This window comes from Theropithecus gelada, chromosome 13 (genome assembly GCF_003255815.1).
Source record: "Theropithecus gelada isolate Dixy chromosome 13, Tgel_1.0, whole genome shotgun sequence".
Taxonomy (NCBI): Eukaryota; Metazoa; Chordata; class Mammalia; order Primates; family Cercopithecidae; genus Theropithecus; species Theropithecus gelada.
In genome coordinates this window covers 41092033-41106741 of record NC_037681.1, presented here as the reverse complement: position 1 = coordinate 41106741, position 14709 = coordinate 41092033, and the positions used below count along the sequence as shown (strand labels likewise).

The 14709-nt window shown below is 36.8% G+C and overlaps 1 protein-coding gene across 5 annotated transcripts in view; it reads left to right on the top strand.

Annotated features, from left to right (window-relative positions):
• LDAH (lipid droplet associated hydrolase) overlaps positions 1-14709 on the top strand; it is a 152065-nt gene that overhangs the window by 35915 nt on the left and 101441 nt on the right. For all 5 annotated transcript variants that reach the window (XR_003115341.1, XM_025354641.1, XM_025354640.1 and 2 more), the window contains one exon: positions 8292-8461. Coding sequence is in view for 4 of the 5 variants with exons in the window: in XM_025354639.1 (XP_025210424.1) it covers positions 8292-8461 (170 nt within the window). In the remaining variant the exon portion in view is untranslated. The remainder of the gene's footprint in view (positions 1-8291; positions 8462-14709) is intronic.

Genomic DNA, 14709 nt, shown 5'->3' with positions numbered 1-14709 from the left:
ACACTAGAGAAAGAACAATTTAAGCCTAAAGCAAAGAGAAGAAAAGATGATAAAAATGGGAACACAAATCAATGAAGTTGAAAACAAGAAGTTATTAGAAAAAATCAACAAACCAAAAGCTAGTTATTTAAAAGACTAATAAAATTAATAAACCTGTAGCCAGGCTAAGCAAGGGGGGAAAAAGAGAAGACACAAATTACAAATATTCAGAAAGAAAAGATTCATTGCTGCTGATCCCTTAGATAATAAAAGGACAATAAACTTAACTTAGATAAAATGGACCAATTTATTGAAAGATATAAGCTCCCAAAACTCACACAAGGAAAAATAGATAATCTGAATAGACTATATCTGTTAAAGAAATTAAACAAATTCACCAAAGCTGAATAAGGACAAAACAAGAAAAGTATAGATCAATATCCTTGAGGGACATACATGCAAAAATTCTCAACAGAATACCAGCAAACTGAATTCAACATCACATTAAAAGGATATGGTCATGATCAAGTGAGCTATCTTAAGTCATACTAAAGACAGAAGCAAACATTTGAAGAGAACATGAATGGCAACTTTGAAAGTTGAAAACAGATTCAAAGGATCACCCTTGATCAGGTGTTCACAAACTTTGGCATGCATCAAAATCACCTGGAGGGTTTATTAAAACACAGGTGCTACCCTCTGAGTTGTTGATTCAGTAGATGTGGGGTGGGACCTGAGAATTTGCATTTCTAACAAGTTCCCAGGTAATATTGATGCTGCTGGTCCTGGGACCACATTTTCAGAACCACTGCCCTAGATGTTCACCAATAAACACTGATGAGGAAAACCAGTAGAAAATATCTGTCATGTGTCTGAATTTTTAGGAAACAGCTTTAATTCTTATTGTAAATTGACATCTTATTATTTATAACTTTACTTTGAATATGTTTATCTCTGTTTGGCCTGCTTGTGTACTATTGAGTTAATAACTTAGTAATTAGAGCCTGGGTTCTTTGCTACCTAATGAGAACAGTGCCATCTAGAGGCATTAGCCCAAAGGGCCACCGTAGGGCCAAAGGAAGCTGTGGTTTCTGGAGAGAGTGAAAGGGCAACTCACTATCATTAAGCACTTATTGACAACCTACTGGGTTATTAACTGTCATGCTACAGGGGTATACAAAGAGTTAGAATTGCTTGCCAGTCTCCACCTTTTAGGTTCGTGACTTTCTATATTCCGAGTAACTCAAAAGTTCTGTGAAGGCTGAGTAGGGCTCTGGGCCTTACCAGCCCCCCATTCAGCTAGAACAGGTCTGCTCTCATCTGTTGTACACATTGGAGATTATGTTTGCAAATGTATGCTATAGTTGCTTTGGATAGGCAGCACAGATACATTATTTGCTGTCCAAGATTGTCCTAAGGTACTGGTTTTCTGGCATGCAAAATATAGTGTGAAAAATATGTAATCATTGAGAAAAAGGGCATAAGCTATAACCACACATCAAATGTTGAAAGTATGTCTTGCTTCATATTAGCACTTGTTGAAATTATGAACAGTTGGAAATAATATTCTAGTGGACCACATTAGCACAATCATAAGTTGAATACAATTGGAAGAACAGATGTTCACCAATGTCAGAAGGGGATGATTCGAGGGGGAAAAAAAAAGTGTGAAAAGAAAATTTGAGGAGTTAGGAGTATAAACTGTTTTCTGGATTTGATTTGCTATAGAGTCAGCATACATGATGGGAAATTCATTATCAACTATTTCAAGTCATTGTTTAGAAAGTACGAAAAGAAAGCTAGAAATCATGCTGCTTTCGTTTTAGCAGATAAAAACATAACCAAAAAAGTTACACAATCTTGCAACTAACGATGAATTTGAGTCATGCTTATCCAAAGAAACAATAAACTACTCTCACTGCAGTCCCCCAACTAGGAAGAAAGAGAGAAAACCCAGTGGAGCTTTCTCTCTTGCCAGGACTGGGAGTGGCAGGGCAACAAGGAGGTGAGATGGAATGACTAGATGAGCGCAAGGCAGGAACAACTAATCAATCAACTCTCAGGGCTCACGGTCCCTAGAAATGAAAGCAGGTAAATCTGTGGGTCAGAAGAGCAAAAAGCCAAAGTGCAGAGCAAGAGAAAGAAGTTAGGAATCAAGCAAATTGTTAGAGTCCCAGGACAGACAGAAGAAGTAGGGAGAGTGAGCATTGCAGTTAATATCCATAACACAGACCAGATTGTGCGCTCCTCTCTTGGCAATCTATAGGTATCTTCTCATTGATCACAGAACCGAGTCCAAACTCCTTGCTGTGAAGTTCAGTTTCCTACTTCATCTAGACCCAACTTTCCTTTTTAACCTTATGCTTCACCTTTCCCTATAACCACATATAGCCACAGAACTCACAGCTTTTTCCAAGTAACAGCCATGGAAACATGGCTGTTTCCAAAATAGCACTTTACAATAAAAAGTAACACACTTTTTATGCGTTTTGCTTTTATTGTTTGCTAAGTCTATAACATTATGTTCTCCTTGCTGAATCTCTCTTCTGTTTCCTGCTAAGGACTGTTGAAGTCCTTAGCAGATAATTGGTTTTAGTCAAGTGGAACGCATAATTTGATGACTGTGGTTTTCACCTTCTGTTTGGAGAATAATAATAAAAAATTATTTTATAAAACATATGCTTGGGGTTTACAAATCTTAAAATTTGTTTTCTAAATAAGATAGCAGTGTTAAATAGAATAATCATCTCCCATCCCCTCACTGTGATGCATACTTTAAGAGCCAACAGAGTTGTATCAGTGTTTAGATATAAGGAGCTGACAGAATACTTCGGGAGGGAGCTGGGGTTTGATGAGAGCGTACTCTCACTTCAGCCTAGTAACCTCAGGACAGTTTTGAAAGGAAGGCCTTATGGATCGATGAACTCGGTAAGCATACAGAATTAGGGACCACAGTTCTCATTGAGCCAGTTCACTGATAATCAGTACGAACCCATAAAATCCTTGGGGGCTTCTGTATTCGTGTGAGAAAGGAATGAATGGTGATTTTCCCTACAAAATGGGAGTAAGATACCTAGGAACAATAGCACGTCAGTGCATTCTTTTTTTTTAATTTATTTTGAGAAATTTTTTAAAACATAGAAAAACACAGTTGTATAACAATCAAAGATTCTATTACTCACAATTGACAGTTAACATTGCCATAATTACATAAATATTTTTGTTAACAAAATAAGTGAAATAAAACAATACAGAAAAAGTTTTGTTCTTTGTATCCCATCTCTAGTTCTATCATGAATTTAGAGTAAATACTTCATGTATCTTTTTATATTTTTAGTTTATATATATATATTTGTATAGTATGGTGAACAACATATGATTTTTTATATATTTGAAAAAATTACCTGAAGAGGAAACTGGTTTTTTTTTTTTTAATTTCTTCTAACTACATAGTTATACATGTGCCATGGTAGTTTGCTCTACCTATTGACCTATCCTCTAAGTTCCCTCCCCTCACCCCGTACCCCACAACGGCCCTAGTATGTGTTGTTCCCCTCTCTGTGACTGTGTGTTCTCAATGGTCAACTTCCACTTATGGGTGAGAACATGCATCACAAGGAAACTGTATTTTCATCTTGATCAAAGAATTCTTTAAAATATGAAATATTATTTTTAGCCCTTGAATTTTTACATGTAGGTTGTTTAATTAAAGTTATTAAGATACAGCTTTGGAGTAATGATTGGGGGCAGGATGGAAGAGTTTAGTAGCTGAGCAAATTCTGGTGTGAGATGTAGTTACAGTATGCAGACTCAGTCCTACCAAAGGCATGTGTAGTGCTAATCTCTAGTCTTGTCTGTTCTATGGTCAGAGATGACCTATAAATGCTGTTTGCATGAAAATAAATAGTTGAACTTACACATTTTTATTCAGTATATAGCCATATATATGAATGGCAGTTAAATTTAAACTGTTTTGCTTGGATTCAGATACATAGTTAAATGCATACGTTTATAGTAACATACATGTAATAAAGAATATCTTCTAGTTATTTATCTTGGGTAGAGTGGGAAAAGGTACAGTACTTTTTATGAATCAAAGGGCCATTACCCTTCTATTGTGATCCAATAAACCCTGTTCTTTTCTCAAGCAAATGCTTGAGATACTTAACTTTGGCATTTAATAATTGCGTTTTTATCTATGTCTGTTTCCTCTTAGTAGATTATGATCTCCTGAAAGGCAAAGGTAGTATATTTTATTTATGTCTGTACTTTCAATAATACCAAGGGCCAATTAGTCACTGTTTTCTGTCAGAGTAGTCAATTCAGTTCATGTAAAATGAAGAAAATAATAATCATGAGATTTATCTGTGTTCTGAGGCTGTAAGGGAATTTAAAATTGAAAGCACTTTTAATGACTGCTTAATAACTTTAATGACTGGACCAGCAAATTTGAGCAATTAGACAAAAAGTTAATGTGAAGTACTGATTTTATTTAATTTCTCTACTAACTATTTCAGAACAAGTTGTGTATACCTTTTGAAATAAACTGTAGAACCGATAGGTGAGCTGTGAAGTGATATCTAATAGAGATGGGTCTAAGAAATAGGCTTAGGTTCTAAGAGAAAATTATCAATATGATACTTAGGACCATTTATTAGTAACAATATGGTGGATTGTATTGTCATCCACCAACTCAGGCAGTTCTCAATTTAGAAACAGATTATGTTCCAAATGTGCTTCGTTGATTATAACTTGGAGTACAGTTTCCTCATAGAAAGAATGGTATAAATGATTTCCATATTAGCATTCTTCTGGTTTCAATACAACTGAATGTAATTTTTTCTGCATTTTTTGGAGAGTAAGTTAATAATTACTAGCATTTTCTCAGATTATATTACTAGTAAAATAATAGGAATAAAAATATGTAATCAAGTATATAGTCTTTTAACCTTTCATTTTCTGCTAGTAAAATAATATCTAGAATTTTATTTATTAGTAACATGAAAAAAGACAGGCTGGGAGTATGGCTTACACCTGTAATCTCAGCACTTTGGGAGGCCAAGGTGGGTGGATCACCTAAGGTCAGGAGTTTGAGACCAGCCTGGCCAACATGGTGAAACCTCATCTCTACAAAAATTCACCAGGCCTGGTGGTGTGCGTCTGTAATCCGAGCTACCTGGGAGTCATGAGAATTGTTTGAACCCGGGAGGCAGAGGTTGCAGTGAGCTGAGATTGTGCCACTGCATTCCAGCCTGGGCAACAGAGTGAGACTCCATCTCAAAAATAAATAAATAAAATAAAAATAAATTTTAAAAGATAGCACATTAAAATTTTCAATCATTGTTCATTTTTAGAAAGTACTTTCCCCATTAATCTTACCACTTCGGCAAACACTAACTCGTAGTGTGTTCTTCTTGAAAATCTACTGAGTAGTTCCCAGAGGTAAAGCCAGATCTACCTCTGAAATATTCTGATTTATAATGTCCTTTAAAGTTTATCTGAAATACAATGTTTTAGGACCTTATTTATGATGTCAATGAAATTTTAGAATATTTAATTCATTTTCTTTCTCTTTGCTCTAACCATGTAAATGTTCTTGGTATTATTTGAAGGAGGACTTAAATAACAGGAATTGAAATGATGGCAGTCATAGCTTTTATTTATCTGTTTATGCCAGGCACTTAAACAACAGCCATTGGAAGCTAGCATTATTATCTCTATTTTGTGTATGAGGAAACTGAAGCCTAGGTTAAAGGATTTGCTCAAGTCACACAGTTAGGGAGATGCTGAGCTGAGATTTAAACCCAGATTTATCTCATCTCCGGAGCCTGTTTATCTTTGTACTGCACCTACTGTCCCAACAAAAGGAAAACTTGGATATTTCCAAATGCTGCATATTTTGAAAAAGAACTTGGGATGCAAATATTAATATTATTGTGGTGTTTTCATATGAAAGAATGATATGATCACTTTTAGGTAGAGTGATTAGAGAAGCAGGGTATGAACTATTCAAACCTAAATGTAATATTTCATGCATAAAAAGGTGGATTTGGAGCCATTAGAAGTCCTACCAAAGTCAGGTTCCAGATTCTCTGTCTTCCCAGTTCTGTTTCATGCTTAACTTTCTTGTTAAGTAGAGAATGAATTGTAAGCTGACCTGGGAAAAAGAGTGAGAGCATAACATGTTTTACCTGGGAGATTAATAGTACTATGGAAATAGGGAAGTAAGCCTCATTGAGTCAAGAAAAAGCTTTTCAATAACTGTATGCTGGACTTTGGGGAGCAGTGCTAAGCAAGACCTGAATTGTAAACTAAGAGTGAATTAGGAGTAGTATAGGGAGATAAATAAACAGGGATGTTGTGGAAACTGAAAAGACAGCCACTTTACTCCTCACATAATGAATCATAAAAAGGTCTCTCAGAGGAGATAATGCTTGTTTCAAGTTTGTAGGATAAACAGGACTTAGACTAAAAGTGGAGATAAGCACTAAAAACAAACAAACAAAAACCTGTACAAACAAAACAGAAGAGTAGTTTTTCTGAGTTTGGGGTGCCTTTTGAATGAACTATACCGATTATAATTCCCCTCAATGCCTTGCAAGTCATAAGAGCAAGAAATTCAGTGTTCAGTCATTCAAATTTTAGGAAGCAGTTGACTGTCTTATGATATTTGGAAATATTACACCCTGTCATTGGGTTACATATATGTTCATAGGGAAAGCTTATTCTACTCATAGAATATTAGAGCGGCCAGCATCCTCAGAGATCATCTAGTCAGTTCCAATTTTCATTCAACAATAACATTTGCTGTGTACTAGTCATAGGACACAGATGAAAAGATGGACCTTGCCTTCAAGGAACTCACAGCCTAAGAGGGGAAAAAAACATACAGACAGACAATATGCAAGTTTGATAAAGTGCTATAATAAAAGAGGTACTGATTAAGCACAGAAGAGAGCTCATTAATTTTTCTTGAGGATTAGCTAGGTAAAGTTTTAATTAGGTCTTGAAGAACCTAGAAAAGTAGTTCATTTGTGACAGAGAGGGAGGATATTTCAGGTCAGGACTATGCTGGTTATTTAAAAGGGACAGTTTTCCGTTTGACCCAGCCATCCCATTACTGGGGATATACCCAAAGGATAAGTAATGCTGCTATAAAGACACATGCACACGTATGTTTATTGCGGCACTATTCACAGTAGCAAAGACTTGGAATCAACCCAAATGTCCATCAGTGACAGACTGGATTAAGAAAATGTGGCACATATACACCATGGAATACTATGCAGCCATAAAAAAGGATGAGTTCGTGTCCTTTGTAGGGACATGGATGCAGCTGGAAACCATCATTCTCAGCAAACTGTTGCCAGAACAGAACACCAAATACCGCATGTTCTCACTCATAGGTGGGAATTGAACAATGAGATCACTTGGACACTCATTGTGTGATGAAGGGGATCATCACACACCGGGTCCTATTGTGGGGAGGGGGTAGGAGGTAGGGATAGCATTAGGAGATACACCTAATGTAAATGATGAGTTAATGGGTGCAGCACACCAACATGGCACATGTGTACATATGTAACAAACCTGCACGTTGTGCACATGTACCCTAGAACTTAAAGCATAAAAGAAAAAAAAAGGGGGACAGTTTTTAACATTTCTACTTAAGTTTTTCCATCTGGATTCCTTAAATAAATAAAGATTATCTAAAATAATTAAGTCATATCATGGACTTTCTTAGTTGTCTGTTAGTAATGTAAATTAGCCTAAGCAGCTGGTACTCAATGTGTGGTGCTGGGACCTAGTGCATCAACATCCTCTGGAAACTTGGAAATGCAGCTTCTCAGGCCCCAGCCTAGACCTGCTGAAACAGAAACCCTGGGGTGTGGAGCCCAGCCATATGTTTTAACAAGACTTCAAGGGGATTCTGATGTATGCTCAAGTTTGAGAACCACTGGCCTAAGCTAACAGTAATACACGGAATTATTGAAAGTTCATGGGCTCTGAGGATTTGGAGACCTGAATTTAAATCTCACCTCTCCCACTTAATAAGTTTGTGACTGTTAATCTGTCACCTAATATCTATGAGCATTGGGATTTTCACCTATCAGGTGAAGGTTATAATGTTTCCTTCCGAAAATTGTTGTGAAAATTGGTTAATATGATGAATGCCTAATATTATCACTGGCACACTGTAGGCTTTGATAAATGGTAACTGCTTTTTATCATGATTGTTATCTTTTTCTTGATCATTTTTCAGTGATTACTTTTACTTACTGAATGAAAACATGCCCATAATTTGCTTTTAGATTCAAATGCTCAAGAAATTAAGGACATCTATGGACTTAATGGACAAATAGAGCACAAACTAGCTTTCCTGAGAACTCATGTGCCAAAGGACATGAAACTTGTGCTCATTGGCCATTCGATAGGCAGCTATTTCACTCTTCAGATGCTGAAGCGAGTCCCTGAGCTCCTGGTAAGTACATCTCCAGAGGTGACTGTGGGTGCTGGACTGTGGGCCTGCACAAATCCTCCTCACCTTTCCTATGTTCTTTTGTCTCTTGTTTGGTTGATAAATAGAACAGAGAGAGGGATATGTGCTTGCTGCCTTTATCCTTATCTCCATATTATGATGGACTTATGTGAATGTATGTTCATAATGTTTCAAAGAATAATGCTGAGGGAGATAGGAAGTTTCTGAAAGAATGCCTTTGAATCTAGGGTTATCTGGAGTTCTTATGTTACGCATTATTTGCTGTTTTTTATAAAGAAATATTTAAGAGTAGTCACTAGGTAAGACCTAGACAAGAATCTGTCTTTTGTGGGAAGGTATTTTGTAAATATTCTTGCCTTTTTCAGAAGGAAGAAATGTGTCATCATCATCACTGATAGGCAGACGCTGTCTTTATGGAGCACTACATCTTTATTAAGTCATAAGTCCAGATCCTTACCTGTTCTGTATCTTGGTGGCCTTTTTGAGACACATACTCACAAATACTCGCAAATATTTATTGGGTACCACTATGTGCCAGATATTAAGTGAGGTGCTAGAGACATAAAGACCTATTTAAAGTGCCCAGGAAAGCGAGTGAACTATAAGAGATATAAAACCAAACAAAACATTGTACTTCCACTGACATATACCATTGAAATAACTCACTGAATGGATGCAATTCACAAGATAATTCATTTCTTCTTTATTCAACAAACATATATTAAGCCCTTTCCATGTGTCAGATCCTGTGCTATGTTTTGAGGACATCCCAGTGAGTAAGACAGTCTTTGAAGTAGGAGAGCCTGGAGTCTGCTTGAGGAGACAGTCTAACCAGTAGATGTGATACCTGCTGTCTTGTTTAAGTTCAGGGGGTGTGGGAGCATGGAGTGCTGATAAACCTAGTAATCTGAAGCCAAGATAGGACATGATCGCTTCATGGCCACTTTGTGCTAGGATTTTGACTGTTTCTCACTCCATGGGATAAAGTATCTTCAGTGGGGTCTCAGAGCTTACTAAGCACTCGCTCCTTTTCTCACCAGCTTCACCTACTTACTTCTTACTCATAATTGCCCTTGGGAAATGTACAGCTATAGCCTCCCTTGCTATGGTTTTTAATAATAAATGGAGGTTTTAAATTATTATTGGGTATAAGAAAATGTGTTTTTCATTTCTAAGTGTGAATTCAATAAATTCAAGATTGTACTCTGTTCTCTGTATTACTGTCTACTGTGTTGGTTTCTTTTTCCCCTAAATAAGATGTCTTAATCAGAATGCAGGCTTTATTCTTGCTTTTAGCATTTTGCACAGCTTCTAATGTCTTTTGTGCCTTTGAAGTCTCCTCTCATACTGTGTCATGTGGTTGCCATCTTTATGGTGTCCAGCCCTGCCTCTTAGTGGTTCTACTTGTACAGTTGCTGTGAGTTCTGGCTCTAGAACCAGGACACCTAGGTTCCAATATTTATTGTCTTTTTTTTTTTTTTTTTTTTAGTCTGTCTGATCTTAGACAAGTTATTAAGTCTCTACCTCAGTTTTGAGTCTCAACCTCAGTTTCCTCATTTATAAAATGGGTATAATAATATGTTCTTCAAAGGATTTTTGTGAGGAATTATATAAAGCATCAAGAATGATATCTGGAACTTTAAAGTTCCAAATAAGTATTAGCTATTATTATTATTAGGGAAATAACTCTAGTCATTTCTCAGTCATTAGGTTAACTGTTGTATTAGGTATCTACTGCTGTGTATCAAATTGCCCCAAAATTTAGCAGTGTAAAACAATATACATTTCTTCACTCATAGTTTCTGGTCAGAAGTCTGGCCACAGCTTAGCTGGGTTCTCTGCTTCAGGGTCTCTGCCAAGATTTTAACCAACATGTCTTCCAGGGCTGCAGTCTTATCTGAAGGCTTTAGTTGAGATGGATCTGCATCCAGGCTCACTCATGTAGTTTTTGACAGGATCCCATTCCTTGAGTGTTGTTAGACAGAGGGCCTTCATTCAGTGGTGGCAGTTGGGTAGAGGCCACCTTCTCTAACATGTCGGCCTGTCTAGCTTACTTCATTAGAGCACGCCTGAAAGAAGAGCCAGGGAGACAGGCTGCTAGCAGATGAAAGTCACAGGCTGTAACCCAGTTACAAAGTGACATCCCATCACGTTTCCTGTATTCTTGTTAGAATCAAGTTACTACATCTAGCCCACACTCAAGGGGAGATAATTACACAAGGGCATGAATACTAGGAGGTGAAGGTCATTGGGAGCTGTGTCAGAACTGCGTACCCCACCACTCTAAAATTAGGATTTCACTTGTGTGTTGTGCAGTCAAGCACATGGACATAGGATGTACATAAATTAAATTACTGCATTTATTTACTGGTATAGGCAGTGATTGGACCTGTCAAATAAAATGTAGCAAACTGACATGAAATATAATTATTTGTTGTTAGTTGTTCTGGGTGTCTTAAACACTTTTAAAACATTAAAAAAGATACTTGCACATTTGAAATAATAGCATTACTGTTCTGTAAACATAGGCAAGAAAATATTCATTTCGGAGCTCATCACAGGCTATTATTAACTTAATCACATATCTGTTATGGTTTTTGTGTTTTCTCCGGATCTATTCTGCGTGTGATGTGTGGTTTCTCTTTTGTGTATTTGAAAATGATTGTTCAACACATTGTCTTGAACCCTTCTCTCTTTTTGGGCTCATACTCACAATGTCTGTTGGGAAAGAAGTAGAATGCATCTCAAATTTAGTGCGCTTTCTTATAGCTTGTTCAGCATCATAACTTTCTAATTATTGTCCTGCTTTCAGGTGTCCTTGCTTTTATAGGAATAGTGGTGAAAAGGGGAAACAAAGATGAAACTTGAGCTTAACCTACTTTATTTGTGGAGACATAACTCAAACTGATTATAGAGTTTTCAGAAAGACATGTGAAGCAGTGTTTTATCTTCTTAAAAAGGGCGTAGGCTAGAAAATAATGTGTGCAATAAATTGTCCAAAAGGTCACCTCTTTTGGGGGGTGGGAGGGGCAGTGAACATCTGTATGATTTTTAAATTATTATTCAGAAGCTTTATCTGGTTTCAATTAACTACATTGTTGAAATTCCCTACCCCATCCCCAGCCCCCATTAAACACCTGGGTCAGTGAATATTGGTGGTGTGATCCCTGCCAAAGTGTTGAAATTTCAGTGTCTCTGGGCTACTCTAAGACACTGCAGTGCTGCATGCCTGAAGTTAGCATGACATGCTCCATTTGAGATGCATTTGACAAATATGTTTGTGTAAGCCAGAATGTTACAATCCTTAATCATTTTGCCAAAAATAAGTTAGCTATTATGTTTTATAACATATGAAGTGTGATAATAAGAAACTTGTGTTTCCATCTCTTCTGTTATTTTTTACTGGAATATTTGACTCTCGTAAGATTTTGAGGACATATGTGTAGTTTAGTAGCTAGCTGGCTTATTTAGTTTTATTTTGGTTCAGCTCTTTGCAATATTTTCATAACTAATTATAGGCAACTTGGTCTTAAATCATTTTAAGAGACTTATTGTATATGTCAGATACATTGTCTGACCTGTATTTTAATATACTAAAAAAAAGTTGCTGCTTTAAAAAAATCTGGTATTTAAAATTATTTGTTTATCTAAACAAATTCCACACATAGAATTAGAGATATTCTTCATATATTTTTAAAGTAATGCTCAGTATAGGGAATTTAAAGAGAAACTTGAGCAAATGGGTAATTGGAAGACTGTTAAATTGTAGCTATCATGACTTAAAATAATAAACATAATTGTTTTTAGGTTCGTAGGATCTTAGAACTGAGATAGGCTTTAGAGACAATCTGGCCCCATCTTTCATTTTATCAGTGGGAAGTGAGAGAAAGGTCCCTTGCCAGGATTCAGCCTTGGCTCTGCCTGAATCTGGGGTGGAGCATACTGATATTAGCTGTGAGTATAAAAAGAATCCAAGAAGGTATTGATGGCTCCTCCAACCTGTGGATGATAGCAGAGACTATAGCTATTACAGTGTGCCTTGCACTGTACACAACTGCTAGGTTTGTGTGACTCATTTTGTTGGTGCTCCAGGAGTAGGAAACCCCATAAATGCTCTAGCAATTTCAGGATTGTGTGTTGCCGTAGGGGGAGAATAATCAGAAGCAAAAAAGTAGTAATTTTGTCTCCACTATCTAGAATCTTCTTTCTCTTATCAACCGTCTGTATGTTAAAAATGTGTCACCTGATTTTGCCAGTAAATCTTTTTCTAGGAACACTTTTACACTGTTGGTGGGATTGTAAACTAGTTCAACCATTATGGAAAACAGTATGGCGATTCCTCAAGGATCTAGAACTAGATGTACCATATGACCCAGCCATCCCATTACTGGGTATATACCCAAAGGATTATAAATTATGCTGCTATAAAGACACATGCACACGTATGTTTATTGCAGCACTATTCACAATAGCAAAGACTTGGAATCAACCCAAATGTCCATCAGTGACAGATTGGATTAAGAAAATGTGGCACATATACACCATGGAATACTATGCAGCCATAAAAAAGGATGAGTTTGTGTCCTTTGTAGGGACATGGATGCAGCTGGAATCCATCATTCTTAGCAAACTATCACAAGAACAGAAAACCAAACACCGCATGTTCTCACTCATAGGTGGGAACTGAACAATGAGATCACTTGGACTCAGGAAGGGGAACATCACACACCGGGGCCTATCATGGGGAGGGGGGAGGGGGGAGGGATTGCACTGGGAGTTATACCTGATGTAAATGACGAGTTGATGGGTGCAGCACACCAACAAGGCACAAGTATACATATGTAACAAACCTGCACGTTATGCACATGTACCCTACAACTTACAGTATAATAATAATAAATAAATTAAAAAATAATAATAAAATAAATAAATAAATAAATAAAAATAAGATTAAAAAAATTTTTTCTTAATAAAACAAATACAATTATTAAAAAAAAAAATCTTTTTCATAAAGTTCAAGTTTGGGAGTTGAGTTGAAAGCCCTCGATTCTTCACTGAGTCTTGGGGTGAACATCAATTAATATAACTTTAATTTTCCTCTAAGAATTTATATAACCTTTAATGATAACATGTTCTCCTCTTCCAGGGATATCAGATCCTTCACAAGCTTAATTTTTTATATTATTTGGCCTTCCTGTGCACAATAACATAGAGTTTCCTTTGTCTGTCTGGTTGGCAAAACTGTCTTCTCTCTGAATGAAATTTCCAGATTACTTAAACTCACTCTCTTAAGTACCAGACTATTTTATCCAACAGGATAAAAATTTGTCTAAAGTATATTACTTACTTATCTGCCTTCTTCAGCAATGCATATTGAGTATAGAGGAAGTTTTTTCTTAGTGATTTAAGGGCAGTGGTAATAACACTATTATTTTGATAGTGTTATACTAGAATAAAATGTAATCAAAAGGAATGTGCCTGTGTCCTGAAATTTCTTAGGTGATAATGCTTTTTCATTAAAAAAAATGTTTCATGTATGTCTATGTTAGTTTTTCTATCTCCTCGCTCAGTGTTAAGTACCTCTTCTCTTCCCTACTTCTAATTTATTGCTACTAATTTGCTATAGGCAGAGAAAACCAATAACTACATTATAATTTTTTTTTCAGTAGGAATGAACAGGTCCTAAATAGATAAAGGAGAAAAACTGACAGCATTAAATGTGTGGGCATTGTTATCACTCAGCTGTTTTTTCTCTTCTTTTGAGATCCTCAAAAAGAATGTTTTGGGGCATTTTAAATACTCAAACTTTTAGAGACTCAACATATAACTACAGCTGAGAAGCTTGCAAAAGTTTACTAGGAGAATTAGAATAGCTTGTTAGATCAGGTGGCACCAGGGAATGCAGTGGCACCCAGAAGCTTAGAGACGCCAGGAACCACAGGGCCCCAAAGAGGGAGTCACAGCTCTGGCTCAGGGAGCTCGCAGGTCTGGGCTCCCTGAAGTGCTGAAGATTTTCTCTCCTTCTCGTCACTCGCAACATGGAGAGCAGGGGGCATGTTTCGGCTCTGTTTGTGTTACAGCAGCTCTTTTAGCCTCGCCACTCTTCAGGTCCCGAGTTCTTGTCCTGCGACAAGGAAGAATGAGGTTTGCAGACAAGCAGAGGGTGAGCAAGACAGAGAGGAGCTTTATTGAGCAATAAAACAGCTCAGAGAAGACCCACAGTGGACAGC